The sequence below is a fragment of the Puntigrus tetrazona genome, chromosome 23, assembly GCF_018831695.1.
Source record: "Puntigrus tetrazona isolate hp1 chromosome 23, ASM1883169v1, whole genome shotgun sequence".
Taxonomy (NCBI): Eukaryota; Metazoa; Chordata; class Actinopteri; order Cypriniformes; family Cyprinidae; genus Puntigrus; species Puntigrus tetrazona.
The window spans coordinates 226661-247360 of NC_056721.1; the positions used below are offsets into that span (position 1 = coordinate 226661).

Genomic DNA, 20700 nt, shown 5'->3' on the forward strand with positions numbered 1-20700 from the left:
CTGTTCAGGTAAATTTTAAAATTCAAAAGCTAATCTAGATTTGTTAGCAAATGTTTGGTGTTTTTTTTTTTTTTTAATGCGATATTCAGATTGATAGTTTGACTACAACAATACTAATCTTTTTGCACAGCTTCAATAAACTATGCTGTATGGGTTTTAAACATTTTTAAATGTCAAGGGACCCCATTCTAAAATCTGAAAGGCATTTATACGTTTTTGTTTTGTTGTTGTTGTTTTAATTAGTATTATAAATGGCTCCTAAATCAATTTTGATTTATTTTTTTGAATTGATGAGAGTAAGCAATCTTTTTAGTGTCAATATGCTTTGTCTTTTGATGTTATGCAAACACCTAAACTTTTTTTTTTTCTTTTTTTTAATGACAAAAATATCACAATTTGATCAGAAAAAACCCTCCTAGCATTCCTTGCGGCCCCAGTAGGTCTGGAAATCCCAAGCTATAATCACTGTTTCCATCTTAAGCTTTCATCTGCCTTTAATTGTTGTTCATGTAAGTGACGAATCACACAACAGCAGCATTGACAGTATGCCATGTAATGTAAATGTTAGACCCGAGAGTATGATTACCCACATTGAAAATGTGTCTGTCCCGCGAAAAATCAGATATATCAGTAAATCCCGCACAGGCCTTAGAAATAACCTCGATCAAAACAAAAGTTAAAACCGGTCAACAGCAGCAATATTTAAAGTTTGGTCTCCTAAACATCCGATCACTGGCGCCGAAATCTGTCATTGTAAATGAATTAATTATAGACAAAAGTTTTGACGCGCTCTGCCTGACTGAAACATGGCTGAAACCTAACGATTTACATCAGTTTAAATGAGTCGACTCCATCAGGGTACTTATATAAGCACGAGCCCCGCCGGTCAGGTCGAGGTGGAGGTGTTGGAACTATCTATCGTCAGGAGCTAAATGTTACTCAGGGAACTGGAATTAGCTATAACTCTTTTGAGCTGCTTGATCTTAATGTTACGCTTATGGATGCAACAAAGAAATCTCTGTTATCTCTTTCTCTTATCTCTGTGTATAGACCACCAGGACCTTATGTAGATTTTCTTAAGGAATTTGCCGATTTTATTTCAGACTTAATAACTAATAAAGACAGAGCACTTATTATCGGTGATTTCAACATTCATGTAGACGACCCAAATAATACAGTAGGAGCTACTTTCACAAATTTATTAACATCTTTTGGGCTAAAGCAAAATGTAATCGGCCCAACTCACTGCTGTAAGCATACATTAGATTTAATTATTTCGCATGGCATCGATGTTTTAGACCTAGATATCTTACCTCTAAGTGACGATATCACTGATCATTTCCTTATATCTTATAAACTCTCTGTAAGTGAGATTAACCGAGCCGCACCTTGTTACCAACTGGGTAGAACCATTATCCCAACCACTGTAGATAAAATCACAAACAACCTACCAGATCTATCTGACCTGCTCCGCAAACCTGAGAAAGCAGATGATCTTGAGCAAATGACCAGCAGTATGTGCAGAATCTTCACTCGCACATTAGATACTGTCGCTCCCATCAAGTTAAAAAAGATTAGAGAGAATAAAAGTGTACCATGGTACAATAGTCATACACACGCTCTAAAAACAGCTACTCGTTCAGTAGAACGTAAGTGGAGAAAGACTAAACTAGAGGTTTTTAGAATTGCCTACAAGGACATTATGTGCACTTATAGACAGTCACTAAAAGCAGCCAGAGCCGAGCACCTCCGTAAACTCATTGAAAGCAACCAAAACAATCCTAGATTTTTATTTAGCACAGTGGCTAGATTAACAAATGATCGGTCAGCAATAGAACGCTGCACACCCTCTCAGTTAAGTAGCAATGACTTCATACAATTCTTCACTAATAAAATGGATAATATCAGACTTAAAATAACAGAAAATCAACCCTTAACTTTGTCCTTTAGTCCAGCCTTACTCAGTACCCAGCAAATTCAGTTACAGTGTTTTGCAACCATAGGACAGGAAGAGTTAAATAAACTAATCGCTAAGTCTAAATCTGCCACATGTGTATTAGATCCTATTCCAACTAAATTTCTGAAAGATATATTACCAGCCGCTGGTGAACCTCTTCTAAATATTATTAACTCCTCCCTATCATTAGGTCACGTACCCAACCCATTCAAATTAGCAATTATTAAGCCTATGATCAAAAAACCACAACTTGATCCTAATGAACTATCTAACTACAGACCGATATCAAATCTCCCATTTATATCAAAAATATTAGAAAAAGATGTGTCAGCACAGTTATGCTCCTTCTTAAAGATGAATGACGTCTATGAGGAGTTTCAGTCAGGTTTTAGACCGCACCATAGCACAGAAACCGCATTAGTTAAAATCACTAATGACCTGCTCTTATCCTACGACCGAGGCTGCGTCTCGCTACTAGTTTTATTGGATCTCACTGCTGCATTTGACACCATAGATCATAATATTCTCCTGGAGCGTTTAAACACCGCTGGTGTACAGGGACAGGCTTTAAAGTGGTTTAAATCATACCTATCAAACCGTTATCAATTTGTAGATATAAACAGAGACCGCTCTAGGATAATGCCTGTAAAGTGTGGTGTGCCTCAAGGATCAGTTTTAGGCCCTTACTGTTCTCTATATACATGCTGCCCCTGGGGAACATTATTAGAAAGCACAGGGTTAATTTCCACTGTTATGCAGATGACACACAGCTATACATTTCATCTAAGCCTGATAAGTTATCAGAAATGTCTAAATTAACAGAGTGTGTTAAAGACATAAAAGACTGGATGACTAGAAATTTTCTTCTATTAAACTCTAATAAAACAGAGGTGCTTCTTATCGGACCAAATTCATGTTTACAGCAAATTTCTGAGCTCAAACTACAATTAGATGGATGTGATATAAACGTTACTCCGACAGTTAAAGACTTGGGTGTGATATTGGACAGCAACCTGTCCTTCGAACACCATATCACTCATGTTACAAAATCTGCCTACTTTCATCTTAGAAATATTGCTAAACTCAGACACATGCTCTCTTTCTCAGATGCAGAAAAGCTAGTTCACGCGTTCATGACATCTAGACTGGATTACTGTAATGCGCTGCTCGCTGGTTGTCCAGCATCTTCAATAAACAAGCTTCAGTTAGTGCAGAACGCAGCCGCTCAAGTTCTTACCAGGACAAGGAAATACGATCATATAACCCCAGTTTTATCCTCCCTGCACTGGCTGCCTGTTAATTTCCGGATTGATTTTAAAGTACTGTTACTGACCTACAAGGCTCTAAATGGTTTAGCCCCCATTTATCTAACCAGCCTTCTGTCTCGCTACAACCCGTCACGCTCTTTAAGATCTCAAAACTCAGGGCTCCTGGTAGTTCCTCGTATAGCAAAGTCTACTAAAGGTGGTCGAGCGTTTTCACATTTGGCACCCAAACTCTGGAATAACCTTCCTGCTAATGTTCGGGGATCAGACACACTCTCTCAGTTTAAGTCTAGGCTAAAGACATATCTTTTTAGCAAAGCATACTCATAAAGATTCACATAAACCTATGCTACAGTACATCGTGATTCAAAATAGTATGAATGGCCGCTACGCTAATTATCCTTTTGTCTCCACCTCGGGATGCACATCCCGAGGCATCTAGTTACCGAGCCTCTCCAGTGGACCCAGTGAGGAGATGACCTTCCTGCGATGACGTCGAGGAAAACTCAACCTTCTGTCTGGACTAATTCTATCTTGAACTTTCTGCATTGTAGTTCATCCTGCTGTATTGTAATGCATCCTGCTGTGTAGTGATTTGCTTTTGTTATGTAATAATTTGCTTTTGTGAAGCTGCTTTGGAACAATAGCCATTGTAAAAAGCGCTATACAAATAAACTTGAATTGAATTGAAACTTGAATTGAATGTTAGCATATTAGTTGTTGTTGTTAATTAATTACTAAATGTCAAAGTTTGTTGTGTAAATTTGATTAGAGAAAATAAAGTCATTAATCACTTGAGACCCATGTCGTCTTAAACACATAAAAGCTTTGTTCGTCCTCTTAACAATTTTATGTGGTCTACTGTGCTTTTTGTCCAAATGGCATGAGACTCTGTAGAGACGTCAACACTTTCTAGATCTAGAAGAAAAAAAAATTGGAATATGGATTGAAAGTCAGGCTCGATGTTCAAGGCTCGATGTTCATGCCAATTGTGTAACTGTTAATTTTTGTTCTCTTGCAATTAGTAACTGAAATGTAGATTTAAATTTGGTAAATGATGAAAAACAGATGATTGAAATAGATCAATTCTAAAGACTCCAACTTTTATATTTGTGACATCTTCTGGTTTGATTCTAATCACAATGTATTAATACTAAAAAAAAACAAAAAAAAAACTACAAAATATGCTAAACTACTAAATTTCTGTTACAATTCTAATTTCGTAATATGCAGATTGAACAAAAAAAACTGGTTGGTCAAATAGTAAATAGTAGAGCTTTTCAACCATCTAGTTATTTTTTACTTTTAAAGCTGCATTTTCCAAAAATCCTCATGAATAAAATGTAAAACATGGGTCTTTTTATAAATGTAATTATGTAAAAAGCTGCATAGTGCATGTGGAGTTTATAGACAGTGTTTTTATTTTTTTTTTTTTTATTATTATTATTATTTTACTAAATAAAAAAATAAAATTTTGTTGCCTGGGGTCTCTAGAAACCCAAAGACCTTGAGTGTAACTTCCAAACAAAGGAAGAGCAAAGCTGCGATGCGTTGCAAAGCAGATTGTAGATAAATATCCCTGTTCTTTTCAAGACAGAGAGCTCAGTGGAACAAAAGTTGTTGGAACAGGATATGATGCTCTCCTTATACAGCTAGAAAACCGAGTTGAAAATATTCAGAGACCCTTATCCTTCAGATTAAAGCACCCATCAGAGGATGAAGATGCAGTGAGCAGAAAGTTCACACATTCAGATCGCTATGGATGTATGGAATGGCAGCCTGCTATTGAGGGTCCAGATGAACCAAAATCTAAACAAGATCGATTAAAGGGCCTTCATAACCCATGATCTTCAGGAGTCCTGCGTTCAAAAATTGATGGGTGAAACATATAGCATCCAACGTGCAACCATCAACAAAGGAAGCACTGTAAATGCATTACTGGAAGAGTGGCCTTTCCTTTTCGAAGCTGATCACCTGTTTGATCACACATGTACCCTCCTTGGCTTTCCGGTGCAAATGAAGCTGGCCGAGGAATTATCCAAAAAAGGAAAAACCCTGAAAGACTTCCTTAATTCAAAAGGGATGAAGATTGAACACTGCGATCCAGTCCAGCTGATCTCTGGTGTTGCCAAAGGAAAACCCTGAACATCTTTACTGTCAAAATGAAGTAAGTTTTGTTTGTTTTAACTGTTATTTAATGTTTAGAAACCACAGATAATCTATTATGTTCTGTATTAATAAATGTATTTACCATCTCCCCATGCTGTTGTTAAAAGTACAAACGAGAGAGCCTACTTTGTCAGTTATATTATTGGGTACTGTTTGTAAATTCACATTAGGGAGCCGTGAAATTTTATGTACTGTAATGTAACAGACAACCATTAGCAATGGTTAATTGTTTTCCATGCCTCTCTGTAACATTTATGACTATGGTCACAACGATCATCACTGAGCACTCACACAGAAGCACATGGAAACGGTTGAATGTAAATTGATAGAAGTTGTTTGTTGATCCCTAATATATTGCTGCACACTTTCAAATACAGATCTGAGAGAGATCAGTGAAGAACATGAAGCAATGGTCATTGTGGCCAATCACAGTCATATCTGTTAAACGCATGTATATGATGGCCAATCAAGAGTGTTTAAGAATTGGCTCAACTGCGCTCATTTTCTGTACTGACTGGTACAAAAGTCTGTACTATCAACAACACTATCTTCACATTAGTTTATTGACTGGTCTGACTGAGTAGCTGGACACATTTGATGTAATGAAAATTTAGGTTATAGCCATTATGCTTATTGTACTATATATATATATATATATATATATATATATATATATATATATATATATATATATATATATATATATATATATGCACAAGTCAGAGAGTAATCTTTTCAAAAGTGAAAAAACACAGACAACAAAATTAATAAATGGATAAACATTTTGGGTAAAATATTATTTAGGTTACTAGTCATTTATCATAAGTATGTGAAAGGGAAACATTGAAAATGGTTCATGACATTCATAGAGTTTTCCTCCCCTACCAATGACAGGACTTGATTGCAGCTGGACAGGGAATCCCGAGCACCCCCTGTATTCTGGTCATGGGTTTGTATTTTGTATATTATTATTTGTTTGCTATTGACAACAAATAAATCCTTAATTTCATTTGTTAAATGTGGATTTTAAAGGTTAAATTACATACAGATGACTTAAAACAAACAAAGAAAAAAGTCAAACTTAGTTTAAGTAGCCTTTTATATTTTTTATTTTAAATATCTGTTTGCTATTTGTTTAAGGTGATGGACGATTTAAGATTTCTGTGGATCAGGAAATTATCAACGACCACATCCTCTCTCCCATTGTGGCCCTAAGCTACACATTCTCTTTGTTTTATGTTTTGAATATCAAATACCCGAAAGAGATGGCACTTTCTCTCGAATTTATTCAGAGGTAAGCCATGCATGCAATGTTGAGAATAGAGAAAGGGTAACAAACTTAGCACCTGGAGGGCTGCAGCGCCCTGCAGAGTTTTATTCCAACCCTGCTTCAGCATACATGCCATGTTGTTTTCAAATAGGCCTGAAGGACTTGATTGGTTGGATCAGTGAGCTCCGGCCCCCTGTTATAGCGTATGCTGTTGTATTGTGAAAGATATTAAATCTTGCTCCAGGGTTAAATCTTAATCATTAAGCATGGCAATTGACCATTTAATCCGTGCTCAAACATTGTCATGTTTCACCAAAAGTTAGATGTTTGTCATTCATGTTGTTCCAATCCAGTACTGCAAAAGATATTTTAATGGTGTGTTTTGATATTTGAAAGTGTCTTTCCTTTGCATGCAACTGTTTGGTTACACACATTCTTCAATATACATTTTCAAGAGAAGAACAAAACTCTTTTTTTTTATGTCCTCACAATGCAAAAAGCATTCAAAACACCTACAGAGAGCATGAAGTCTAGTGCACTGTTTTTGCTCTTTCGACAACAAAAATTCCAAACCCAGCCACAGCACTGTTTTTCTGTTCTGAATGAATCAGCCGTTTAATCACTTCAATCACTATGAATCGCTTATTAAAGGAGACTTACTGCCACCTACTACCTATTTCACATTTACAGTACCTTTTATTTAAATCATTTTAAATGTCAGATTACAATGTTTTTAGTATCGCATGTATGCGTTGTAAAATTAGGCCTTTGTAAATTGAAATAAAAAATATGCAGATTTATGTACTTTATATACTTTAAATGTATGCATCGTTTTTATGTAAAATGTCTTACATTAGGTTAATTAAGATTCTATAGGGTTGTATCAAACGAAAAGATTTGTACTACAAAATTAGAACTGGACTAAATGTTTGTTGTTTACACCTGAATGTAATATTAGAATAATTTTGATGTGTACTTTATCCAATTGAACTTAATTGGGCAAAACATTTTTTACTCAATTCTAAACCTTGTCTGCGTTTTACTTATGTCATTCATTTCTTTACCTGCAAAGTTAAATGAGTATTAATTTCTTTCAGAGTTTTGCTGAGATAAAGGGAAAAATTCTGTCATTTAATCTTAAAAAGTAGTAAAAGTACTTTTTAATAGTGTTCTATACTTTTGGTATATGAATTTTACTCATTTTAAAAACCTACAAGCCTGTTTTTATTCCATTTATTTAACAGTGGTTTTGACTGGTTCAACTATTACAATGTAAAAGTTTTTGACAGTGCAGCGGTAATACTGCATACATGCACTATTGTCTTTTGCTGTTCAAAGAAGGAAAGAAAACGCGTATACAAGTAATTTGTGCATGAGATTTTTTTTAAAAAAACCTGCACAATTTTTTTACATTTTTTTAGTTGGTTTTGCTTTTTTTGCTTGGTTTTTACTTATGGAGCTTAACTTTTGGCAGTACTACAGTAATATTCAACACACAAGTGCTGTTACAACGCAAGCATTTTCTGCAATGATGATACACATTGTTCTTTCTGCAGTTAACTTTTGTTTTGTGTGTGTGTATGCGTGCATGTGACGATCTGCAGTCCTGTGTTTGTTTTCCTGTTGTTGTGTTTTTTTGTTTTTTTTTAGAGCTTAACTTTTGAAGGTACCACACTAATATTGTACACACACTGTTTTAATGTTGCTTACTTGCTTGTAGGAATGTTATTTGAATGTTGGTGTTTTTAAAATTATTGTATTGCAGTTTGGTGCATGTCATATGTAACACAAAAGCTATTGATTACATTTAATGTTTATGTCACCAAGCCAGCAGAGGGAGCTCTTACCTCTGGGTGATCTGCGATCACTCCCTCTGCTGCTACTTCTGCTACTCTGCTGCTACTGCTGCTACTGTTAGAACACTATAAATGTTGTAGCAGGCCCCTCACCTGCAGGTTGCATTGTTCGCCTGTATTATTGTTAGATTGTTGTTTCCCGAGTTTCCTTAGTCTTAGATTCCTTGGTTTTGACCCTGCCTGTCTTCTGTTGTTCTGATTGTTTGCTGCCTGACCTGACCTTTGCCTGTTTTTGGATTTTGTTATTGCCTTGCCTCTGATACTTCTGTTTGCCCCGATTGACGCCTGCCTGCTTTGACCATGCCTTCGTTTAATAAAAGCCTGCAATTGGATCCTGTTGGGAAAATCTTCGTTGTTTCCCTCCCAGGCTCAGGTCTGTCAATGATGAGATTTACTTTTAAATTTACTATCTTAATTAGTTTAATAAAGTCCGAATAATTGAGACTGAGCTCAGGATACAGAACAACAGCATTAAAGGCATGCAGGGCAGTCCTGTATGATCACACTACATTTCACACAATATTTATATCCCTTACCAGAGTTAGTTTTGCTCCTCCCCAACCCCCTATGACATTTCTTTTGTGTCTGCCTTGAGTCCCTCCCTCTCTTGTTCCATTCCACAGTATCAACGTTATTATTATTACAACAATTCCCACCCTCCAACATATGACCACCTTGTTAATATTATCCCTCATGATTTAGCCCCAGAATTTTTTATCTGAACGTCACTGTTGCAAAATACCTTCTCTAAAATCTGCCTTACCTTGTTAAATTCCAATTGGTCGAGTCCACAACCTATTTTTGGGGCAGCTAATACCGGCACTTGGTCTTCCTGACACTTTTATTTTAGTGCTTTTAGACTCTTTTCTAAGTTTTCATAGGTGGGCAGGTCCCTGCTCCACCACTTAGTTACCAAATGGTATATAACTTTTTCCCCGTGTATTGTCTTCACACAGTCTCCTGGCTCCGATATGGTTTTGTTCAATTGTTCCACACCGTATTTTTCTCTGATTTGTTTTGCTACCCCAGCCCCTAACCCGTAGTCTGCTCCAATACAATGTGTTTTAGGAATGTGTTCTGGGATTTCTAGTAAATCCCCTTGCCTTAATAATACTTTAAAATTCTTATGTTTCAGTTGTGGTAGTTGGAGGCTGATTTCCTCAGTGTCTTGTTGTTTGTCTCCCTTCTCGGGTTGGCCTGTTGCTGTTTCCCCGTCTCCCGTCTCTTCTCCCTCTCTCTGACCTTCTCGAAGGTCAGCTCGAACTGTTGTCAGAGGCCTGCTAGGGGCAGAACAGAAACAGCAAGCAGAAAGGTGAAACCATGTGTTACCTTTTCCAGCCAACTGTACGCAGTGCGAGGTTCGCACAGTTATTTTCTGACCACCTGGGGGCAGACCATTTTCGTTTCATTTGTTTCAGCCTCACCCACTGCTCGTCAGGTCCTCTTTTCGTGTCCAATTCCTGTTGCTCTATTTCAGGCCAAAACTTCTGTGGGGAAAATGTGTTAATAACAGCTCTTACTTTTTGTTGGTAGGCCTTAGGTGTATCAGTGTACCCATCCCCAGGCATTGGGGCCCAGGGGCCAGGAAATTGGCATCCAGTGGATAATTCAAAAGGAGTAAATCCAGTGGTTCTGTTTTTTGAACATCTCACAGACATTAAGGCTATTGGTGATGCTTCTACCCAATTCAGAGAAGTGCTTGTATAGATTTTGGCAATTTAGTTTTTTAGGGTCTGGTTCAGTCGTTCAACTTTACCTTGGCTTTGAGGATGGTAGACTGCTCCATATGAGTGCTTCAATCCTAGAGCTGACTCTACTTGGTTCAGATGCTCATTTTTAAAGAAAAACCAAGGGTGACAAGAGAATTAGAAAAGGCATGGAAGCAATTAGAGTGTATTAATGGGTGGAACCCCCCCCCCATGCAGAAAAGCCCTTTCCGCTCCTTTAATGCTGCCTGTGATGCATGTTGTGACAGGGCAAGAGTCCACGACAACCAAACAGGCAAATAAAAATGGAAGGTTTGTCCTGACAGGAGGAACAGTTGAGGTAGAACCAAGGGAGGAGCCTAGGTTAGAAGAAGAAAAAAAAGAGTAAGAGAGCTAATAAATGAAGAACTGACAAAACAACCCATGAGTTCAATCATTAACAGTAGTTAGACAGAGAAATACTTCAGAGAACTCAGGAAGTAGAGGAATTAGAGAGACGCGTAGGGCAGCTGACTGGAGAAAGGAAGAGACTGACGGGTGTGCATAAGGAGGAGGCAGCATGTGGAAGCAGAGTAGGTAGTCTGTATGGAGAAAGTATACATGAGGAGGAAAATGTCAGAATGCTGAGGACAGAACTCGAAAGAAGGGAAAGGGAAATCAGAGAAGAATGTAGGGAAGATTCAATGAAAGGGCTGAGCCTAGCTAAAGGTCAGGGTGAAGAAAAGGATAGTGTAACAATCACTGGATATGAGCTGGACATAGACTGGGGTTCTAAACAGGCGGCACAGGCCCCACCCAGGGCTGGTACAGCTACCAGCCCCCACAAAGGAGAAGGAGGTGCCTCAAGAACCACCTTATTACAAGCCTTAAATTTAAAGAAAGACATGGGGGTTAGAACAACATACCCAACCCAGTATCCACTGTACAGGACAGGAGGACACCAGAATCCAGAGTATAGACCATGGGGAAATGCAGACATGAATGCAGTACTGCAGAAATTGCCAGATCTAACTAAGGGAGGAATGAGATGGTTAAATACCACATTAAACTCACCACATTAACCCATGGTAATGAACTAGCAATTGGGGACTTTAGGGCCCTAATGGGACATCTGCTTACCAGAACCCAGATGACTACTCTAGAGGATGAAGCTAGAGTAGAAGACATGGCCAATGAGAAACCACTGTCCAAAGTAATTACCCAAATAAGCAGGGCTCTTACAAACCTCTATCCAACACCAAAAATGACTTATCAATCTATCAAATTTAAGATAGGAGCAGAAGAATCTGCATCAGCATATCTGCATAGGACAGAAGCTGAATGGGAAGAAAGGACAGGGCAGCACCCAGTGTAGGGTTATACCTTTTATTGATTATGATAATTGTGAATTATCACTTGAATTCGCTCTTAATTCAAGTTTGGGGAATTGAATCTTAAAAGATTCACGTTAGTATGTAATTCAAATACACCTTTAAATCACCTAATACGTCCAGCGTTTTAGGGCAATTTAAATGTATGTTACCAATATGAATTTACTCTGTGATCAGCAAAATAAATCAATTGGACTTTACTCGTTTATCTGATCTTCGCTTTACCTCGAGCAGGTAACAACGGATCTGGGCATGAGTTTGACATTCCGGTCACATAACACACAAACGAGAATTCGTAATAATGAAACAAAATTTATTAAACAGTACCTACTAATTGACACGACTACACTGAGAAGACTAAACATACACACACATACATATACATTCATACACACATTCACGGGTTGGAAGGGAAGATGGATAATTGTCTGTCCAAAGTCTGTTAGCTAGTTCTGAGATCGCACTAAGAGCACCAACAAAGCAAAGTTAGGGTTTAGCTTCGCTTATATGTGTCTGCGCCGATTCAGTAAAGAGATGAAAAGGTAGTTTTACCACTCGGCTGGTCTGGGGGAATCCTGGCTTGCTGATTGGGCAGGCTCGTCCATGGGATGACGTGGTCGGGCTTTCCCGGGCCGTTTGAATGAAGTCTCTCTAGCTTGGTGGTTCGCTTTGGATGAACCGGGTTGGTTATGGAAAGGGCAGTGAGTGTCCGTGGAGTGATGTAACGGAGCGGACCGGAGTCGAGGGTATCGGGTCGTTCTTGTTAAGAGTCTTCTAACTTCTCCAAGTTCCGAAGTTTCTCCGTTTCCGTGGCAATTCCTGCAGCGACCCGAATTCCCCTGCGACTCCTGGTGGTTCCGAAACTCTCGTACAAGCTCGTTGAGAGCTCGCTGTTCCTGTGTTTTGAGGTGCAAGTTTTGGGCCGTGCCCTGGGCAGTTGTCCAATCCCGAGGTCGAAGGGGCGTGTCCACGCCTGCGACTCTGGTTTCGTGCATACTTTATCCCAGTTAGAACTGACATTCTGCATTTCTGTTTCTTATCGAAGGTTTATAAATAGGATACACTGTTGTGCATTTTAACAAACACACCTATTCAATCACCACGATATTGGAAACATCATCAGCTTCAACTTGACACCAAACATGCATTATCTAGCGCTTATGGAGCGCTATCTGTTAGCGGATTATTTGAAGATTACCCAGCGGTTTCTACATACATCCCAAAACATTTATTAAACAGTTATTTACAAATGAACCTATATCTGTTTGACAGGAAGGCATTTAGATTGTTCGTTTAATAGTTTGACGTGTGTCCTGGCAGTTCCTTTGTTGTAGCGAAAGGGAAAAGGCGCGCTTTTGAGGAATGTGTCCTGGGACAGAGCAAGCCTCCTTGGGGGGGGTTGAAAGTGTGAGGCTGTCCTGACCACGTTGATTCACCGTGGGAGTCTTATCACCTTTTGACTTGGTGGCTCGGTAGAACGGGTCCCAGATCAGTGCGCAGAACGGGTTATTGTGCTGTTGACCAGATGTTGCATTTCAATCATCCCAATCTTGACGTGGGTACGCTCGGATTGGTCGAGCTCACTGCAGCGACAGTCCCTTGCGAACACCTGGCAGACTTTGCGGCGCTCTGCATCGCTCGGCTGACCATCTTGATTGCCTTTATGGTCCGGGGTTGCGGAGGATGCGCGATTTTACGACCTGGTTCTAGAGCGATTCCCCCTTTTATGGTTCGTGTCTGTTCATCAAGGCCCCACACCAGATTGCAGTGACATCTGTAAAGAGTTTTACAGGCAGGCAGTAGTGAAGGGAGTTCCTGAAAAAGCAAAACAACAAGTAGAAAACAGTCCAGAAATGTGTGGGGGTAGTGGAGAGACATGGGCCAGGTATTTCATTTACTATGTAGACAGCGCCATGGAAAAACAAGAAAGGGATAAAAAGAAAAAGAAAAGAATAAAAAGAAGCCTAGAGAGGGAGCTCTGCAAATGCCTGTAATGAATCAGGGGATGAAGGGACAGGAAGTGACACAAGGGGCAGCAAACTATCAGCCTCAGGGCCCACGTGATTATCCATATGACCCGCTGCCAGACTGGCCACCTTCTGGACATGGGTGGCAAAACCAAAATTATAGGGGGAATTATGGGAGACCAGGGAGAGAGCAGGGGTGTTATCTGTGCGGAGCAGGTGATCACTGGAAAAGAGACTGCCCACTGAATAGAGGGGGACAACCTCCTGCACGGGGACGGGCTCCTGTTAGAGGAGGGCCTCGGGGAAGAGGTGTCCCCAGAAATGTCCCGTGGTCTACCAACCAACAGGTGCCCAGACAAAGCCCAGTCTGGGGCCAGGCAGACCAGGCGGATTATTGACAAGACCCACAGAGAACCAATAAGGGGGCTGAGGCTGAGCCCTACCTAACTGTACTGGTCAACAGACAGCCAAGTACAGGCCTTAGTGGACACTGGGGCCTCCTTCTCTACCATCAGGCTGGAATGGTTGAGAAAGGACGCACTCTCTTGTGAAGTACAGGAAGTCAAAGGGTTCTCTGGGGAAATTGTAGCCTGGTCAATATACAAACCTCTGCCTGTAGAAGTAGCAGGTCAAAAGGTCATGCACCCTTTCCTATGCTCTGCCAGTGTGCCCTCTGCTCTCCTTGGACGAGACCTGTTAGTAAAATTGGGGGTGAAAATTCTGTGTAGCCCAGAGGGCATCATTTTAACTTTTCCAAATGGAAAAACACAAAACTGCTCCATTAAGGGTGGTCTAGTACCTGCAGCTGGTCAATGGGTATTAACTACAGCAGGAAGAGTGGGGGTGGACATTTATTGGGTCAGAGTGCTGCATCCAGAACAAACCAACTTTAGGCAGCTGATAAACCAGAGACCAGACCTGTTGAGACACTTCCTGCCAGTTTCTGACCCATTACACTGTACTCTATACTATGACAAAAGTGATGATGAGGTTTATGCAACAGAGTTTAGCCAATATGTAGATCAAAAACATACCAACCTGAAAGGCTCAGTCATCGACATTGGAAAGGAAGGGGTAGCTGTGGAAGTAAGGTTAAGTGAGGAACAATGTGACTGGTTTGAAATGAAAACTGTCTCTATTCCACACATCTCCTTAATGATCAGTAAACACCATGGAGCCAAGGCCTTAGGCCCCATGGTAAAAAGACTAAAAGATGCTAGCCAACCTGCCAGAAAAGTTATGGTCAACAGGAAGTGAGGATGTGGGTTGATGGCCGCCTGCCGGGCGCAGCCCCCAGTGCCCGCGCCTTGGGCGCCGCCTCAAGTTATCCCATCCTCCGACCCTTGCCACACGTCGTCGATGGATCCCAGCAGCCCCTGCACTCATCCTCTGCCCACCATCTGGAGCGCCAGTCTCTATCGCCGCCGCGGATGAAGGATCCCTCGCTTCATCGTCCCGCCTCCAGGTCCTGGACTCCACCTCGGCTTGTAGACCAGTCGGCTTCCTTTAGGCTCCTAGCTCCCTCCTCTCCACCGTGCTCCGTCAGTCCACCAGCTCCACCAGGCTCCATCGTCTCTCCGGCTCCGCATTGGTCGGTCGTCGAGGATTTTTACCGCAAAATGACCTGGTAATTTTCTGCCAGCAAATTCTCCGTTTTTTTACGGATTTTTTTTTTTACAGTGTAATATTGCACTGGTGTTTTATCATACTTTTTATTTTTTATTTGTAATGTTCATTCATGTAATTTATTTTTCATGCTGTGGTGTAGGATTCCACCAGCCTTTATCCGTGTAAGATATGTTCCTGGAATCCGTAAAAAAAAAAATCTGTGAAAAAAAGGAGAAATTGTTGGCAGAAAATTACCAGGTCATCTTGTGGTAAAATTACGGACGTTTCCTTCAATTCAAAAACGGAAAATTCCGTAAATTTACAGTGCATTCTCCGTACCATTTAACTACTTCCGTTAATGGTTATATAGCAAATTATGAAACTTTGGCATACTGTTTCTTTTGTAGCATTAACTAAAAATGTTTTACCTCTTAAAATCTGTATTGCTCTATATATAATCACTAGTTATGCTAAGATATCTAATTTTATTTATACTAAAAACAAACAATTTATAATAAACATGGTCCAATAAATGAAAGATGTGTACACAAACCAAACATTTATTTTTTACTACAGGTAAATGTATGCAATAGCTTTTGTATTACATATGAAAATACAAGCACAAAACTGTAATACTGCAAAATAATTTTCAAAAACACCAACTAATAACATGCATACATAAAAGCAACATTAAAATAATGTCCTGTTTTAAATAGCATTGTGTACAATATTAGTGATGCACTGTCAAAATAATTAGCTCCATTAGTAAAATAAAAGAAACCAAGTCAACTTAATTAAAAGAAAAACACAAAGTCAGGAATAAAAACAAAGCTGCAGCTAAATAAACACACCTACATGCATACAAGCACCAAAACCTTGAATACAAAATCATGGTACTAATTCATTGAACAATGTGCAGAAAATGCCTGCTAAAGTTTTTGTTTGTTTATTTTTAAACAGTATTTGTGTGTGCAATAATAGTGCTGCACTGTCCAAAAGTTGAGCTCCAAAGCAAAAGGAAAAAAAACAAAAAACAAAATCAGAAATAACAAACAGGGTTGCAGCTTTTTTCAGGAATTTCGACGGTCTTTTGATGTTTTGTTCCCTTCATCTCAGTCTTTTACCAGGATTTATTCTGGAAGAAATGAATACTAGTTTAACTTCACAAGTGAAGAAATTAATAAAACAGACAGATTAACACGCAGACAAGGTTTAGGATTTAGCATCACCTAGATTTTTGGTGGTGTAAATTTATTCTGAAGCAATATATTCAGTGCTCAATCAGCTTTTACATACTTAAATCTGCATATTTATAAAGGCCTAATTTTATGCATACATGTTTTGATATAAAATAAAAAATTAATCCGTCTGTAGGTGGCAGTAAGTCACCGTTAATAAGCGAGTCATAATGACTGAACCGATTCATTTAAAATGTGGATTCATTTAGGAAGGAAAACAGTGCTGTGGCTGGGTTTGTAATGTTTTTTGTTGGCGAAATAGAGCAAAAACAGGCAATATGTTGTTGAAAAAGCAAGTCTTCTTAATATTTTACCTCAGGGTCGTTAATCCTTCTCCGGATGAAGTAATCCGTGTGTTGATGATGTTTGCTTCTCCCGCACGCGATTCGTGACAGAAATTTCTTGCACCCACAATAAATTAGTCTGAATAAAACACTGAAATATAAGGGCACAGTCACATATATTCACAAATACCAATCAAATCGAAACTGGAATCAAATAATTGTGTCGTTGTGTGAGAACATGCAAAACAGTAACGTTAAATTACACTCAACGGGTCTCAACAAACTAATAAGAGATAGCACCTAAATACAACATTGGCATTACTAAAGATTGTAAAGAACAAAAACTAAATCCTAAACTTACATTTTACCTCAGAAGCGTTAAACTAATCCTTTTTCGGAAACTGCATAAAGTAATCCGCAAGGATCTTGCACCCACAATGCAATGCGCCATTAAAAATTACGGAAAAACACCTGTAAACTAAACATACGGAAAATTCCTTCAGTTAAAAACATTTTTACTGTATTTTTACGGGGTTTTTTTTACAGTGTTGGTAGCTGTGAGTATTATAAAATAAGTATATGTATGTTTTATTGTTTGGGTAGTGGGTCATCAACAGAATGAACGAGTCTGATTATGGTAAGTATAAATGTCTGTTTTTTATTTGTTTATTATGTTTAAGGTTTAACTGTATACTGTATTCTACTAGGATGGGACGGTGAAGTGGCAGCTATTTTCTTGCTTCCATCTGTAAAAGGAAGGAAGACTGGGAAAATCAGTGCACCTGAAACAGCAATCATTTACTATTGTTTAAATTGTATGAATTATGAATTATTAGAAACTGATGGAAATAAGAATCCTTCTTAGAATGCTATAGTGATAAAACACACACATGTGGAGATATTCATTTATTACTAAATTATATTTAAAAAAAACCCAGAACATCTTAAGTGTACAGAGCCAAAACACTTCAAAATACATACATTCTCCTTTAAACAATAAGATCTGCACTGAAAGCTTACAGAGTGCCCTGGTAGAATAATATATTTTCTCATCCTATGATAAATTGGATAGATTCTAGAATGGCTTCTAGAGGTACTGTGACTATAATATATTAATCACCTGTGGTACGACAGTATTCAAACATTCCAGTTGAGAATTTCTGGGAGAGAGAACTTGATGCCATAATTGATTGGGACAATGTCTGGGGAAACTGTTTCAGCACTTCTAAAAACCAGCTCACAAAGGTTCATTTATAAGGCGTATGTTGATTATACGAAATGAAAAGAAAGTCTGAGCCCTTCTGTAATATCTATGTAATAATTCACGCAAGGTACTGTATATACGCAAGCATATGTTCTGGGACTGTTCACAAATTTCTTTGCTCTGGTCCTGGGTACAGGACTTTTTGTCAGATCTTTTGCAGACTCTGATCCAAAAGGACCCACTGCTTTTTCTCTTGCTGAGTGATTCGTCACTGACATCAAATCAAAAAAGGATTCTATCTGCCACTCTGTCCATGTCAGGCATTCACCACAGCCACCTCCCTCTGAAGCACCACCCACCAGATCATCATCTCCAGAGTACTAACTAATACTACTGTTGTGTAGTATCACATTGTAGCCTCCTGCTCTTTCAATCAGACGCACGATAAAACTGAATTCGTTACTATAGCAACAGCAGTGCGGCGACGCTGACGTGATTTTGTTGATTGACAGAGAAAATGAAGTTAAGTCTTTGTTAAACTTTCTTCTTATAGTTAGCGTTAACAACATTACAGAATTGTTATTTGATAGACAAAAATCCTAATGTTAAATACAAATTTGTATTCATGAACCGTTAGCTATTCGATTAAGACATGCAGAAAGCTTGTTTGAAAGCTACTATTTTCCCCTTTGGATGTCGAAATCAAACCTAAGCCATTGTGTTTGTCCGTCGTTTCAATTAATTGTTAAAACACACTCTCGGGATGAATGAAACCACGCGGGCTTTTTATTAACTCGTGTGAGCAGAGCTGTCTGTGTAAACAAGCGTTAGTTTTAAAGTGTCTTTAGAAAACGGGTGAAATTTATACATTCCGTCGAGTTACAGAGTTTAATTAAAGCTGCAGTCTGAGACGTTTTTATGTTCAGGATATACAAAATTACTAAGCGAGTACACCAATAGTGTTTTAATAAGTGTTTATATTCGGACTAGTTCGGGTAAGTACCGCTGCGGAGTAGCCCCATACCTGCGTGATTCTCCGTAGACGTACCCATAAAAGTAGTTCCGGCTGCAGTGTTCTTCCGCAAGAAGCTCTGTTTATTAACCGCTAGAGCGCAAAAAGTCACGAACTGCAGCTTTAATTATTTCCGATTTCGGGATTTTTGTGTTATTGAGTCTAGCATTAAATTGCGATTATATATTGCGTTCTGCTTTTTATGTGAACATTTGTTTTTTAAAATATATAAAATAGCCTACTCTTTTCAAATAATGCGGTTTATGCGAGGCCCCTTGCGCTGCACGTGCAGAGTACACGTGAGGTCACGTGAAATCCGTGACGTCACAGTGAAGCATTCCACAGTATAAATTCATCGTCGCCTCACATTTAATCTAATCTAGTGTGATCAATTGAGTGAGAATCAGAGCAGAAAGATTATCACGTGAACAAACACTCAACAAACAAAAACTCACTTCATTACAGCACTAGTGTTTCTGTCTGTAATCAATGGAGCTCAAGTCTAAAAAGAGTTCAATATTAGTAGATAATACAATAAGAGCTGGAGAAAAAAACATCACTGACCCTTCAGGAGCAAATCCAGAGGCTTCTCCTGCAGCAGCAGCTATGGAGAACAGCCCAGCAGGTGAACAACAAGCTTGTGAAAAATTCCTTTCTCTGAAATAGTTTTGTTGCAACAATTCCTTTTTTAATATATTAAATGTGTGTATGACTTTTTTCTTCTCTTTTTTTAAGAAAAACCAGCTAAACACAAGAAGAAAAGCCTTTGTGCATTCTTCAAGAAGACATGGCTTGCTGTGAAAAGCACTCGTCGAGGCAACAAAACAGCCCCTCCTCAGCTTGTGACGGACACAGATTCAGCTGATCTTCAGTGTGGTCCTTCTGATCTCGAACCAGCAGCACACTGTCATCCAGCTGATCCACAGCCAGGCCCGTCCGGCCTAGAGCCAATAACTCTACAGGATCAACCTGATCCTCTGCCATGTCTGTCCAGCATCACACCGATAGACTGTGATGAAAATCCAGCTGATCCCAAGCCAGCTGAAGGTAGGTCTACTGTCAATTCAATTCTGTCCTGTTTTTCCCACTTTTGAGTGTTTATCTAATACCTACAAGTATGTTCGAATGTGCCTTGTAATATCTGGTGATAATTCTTAACTCTTCCATTTCTGTTTTTTTAGAAAATCAAACAAACACAAAGAAGAAGAAACGCATTCTCACACTCTTCAAAAGATTGTGGCGGGCTGTAAAATGTGCATCAACACGGAAAAAGCACAACAAAGTGGCTCCTCTTTGTGCACAACCCGACTCCGATTCAGCTGATCCTCAGTCGGATCCAAACATTCTTGAACCGATGGCTCTGCAGCATTCAGCTGATCATCGGTCAGATCCCTCTGTCCATGAAACCATGGCTCTACAAGATCTGACAGATCCTCCAGAAGATCATCTGTCTTGTTCGTCTGATCCTGGTCAAGAACCGCCTGGTTTTGTGCCAACGTGTCGGCAGGATTCGGCTGATCATCAGTCGGATCCATCTGACTTCGAAACCATGGCTCTACAAGATCTGACTGATCCTCCAGAAGATCGTTTGTCTGGTTCGTCTGATCCTGGTCAAGAACTGCCTGGTTTTGTGCCAACATGTCTGCAGAATTCAGCTGATCCACAGCCAGGCCCGTCCGGTCTAGAGCCAATAACTCTACAGGATCAACCTGATCCTCTGCCATGTCTGTCCAGCATCACACCGATAGACTGTGATGAAAATCCAGCTGATCCCGAGCCAGCTGAAGGTAGGTT

The 20700-nt window shown here is 39.3% G+C and overlaps 2 protein-coding genes across 2 annotated transcripts in view; both read left to right on the top strand.

The window, feature by feature from the left end:
• The window catches only part of LOC122329133, a 37318-nt gene extending 22324 nt beyond the window's left edge, over positions 1 to 14994 (top strand). The window contains 1 exon segment of the mRNA XM_043225339.1: positions 14851 to 14994. Coding sequence (XP_043081274.1) covers positions 14851 to 14994 — 144 coding nt within the window.
• A 4388-nt stretch (positions 14995 to 19382) lies between these two features.
• The window catches only part of LOC122328461, a 106904-nt gene continuing 105586 nt past the window's right edge, over positions 19383 to 20700 (top strand). The window contains exons 1-3 of the mRNA XM_043224159.1: positions 19383 to 19531; positions 19642 to 19953; positions 20088 to 20693. Coding sequence (XP_043080094.1) covers positions 19396 to 19531; positions 19642 to 19953; positions 20088 to 20693 — 1054 coding nt within the window. The 5' untranslated portion in view covers positions 19383 to 19395. The remainder of the gene's footprint in view (positions 19532 to 19641; positions 19954 to 20087; positions 20694 to 20700) is intronic.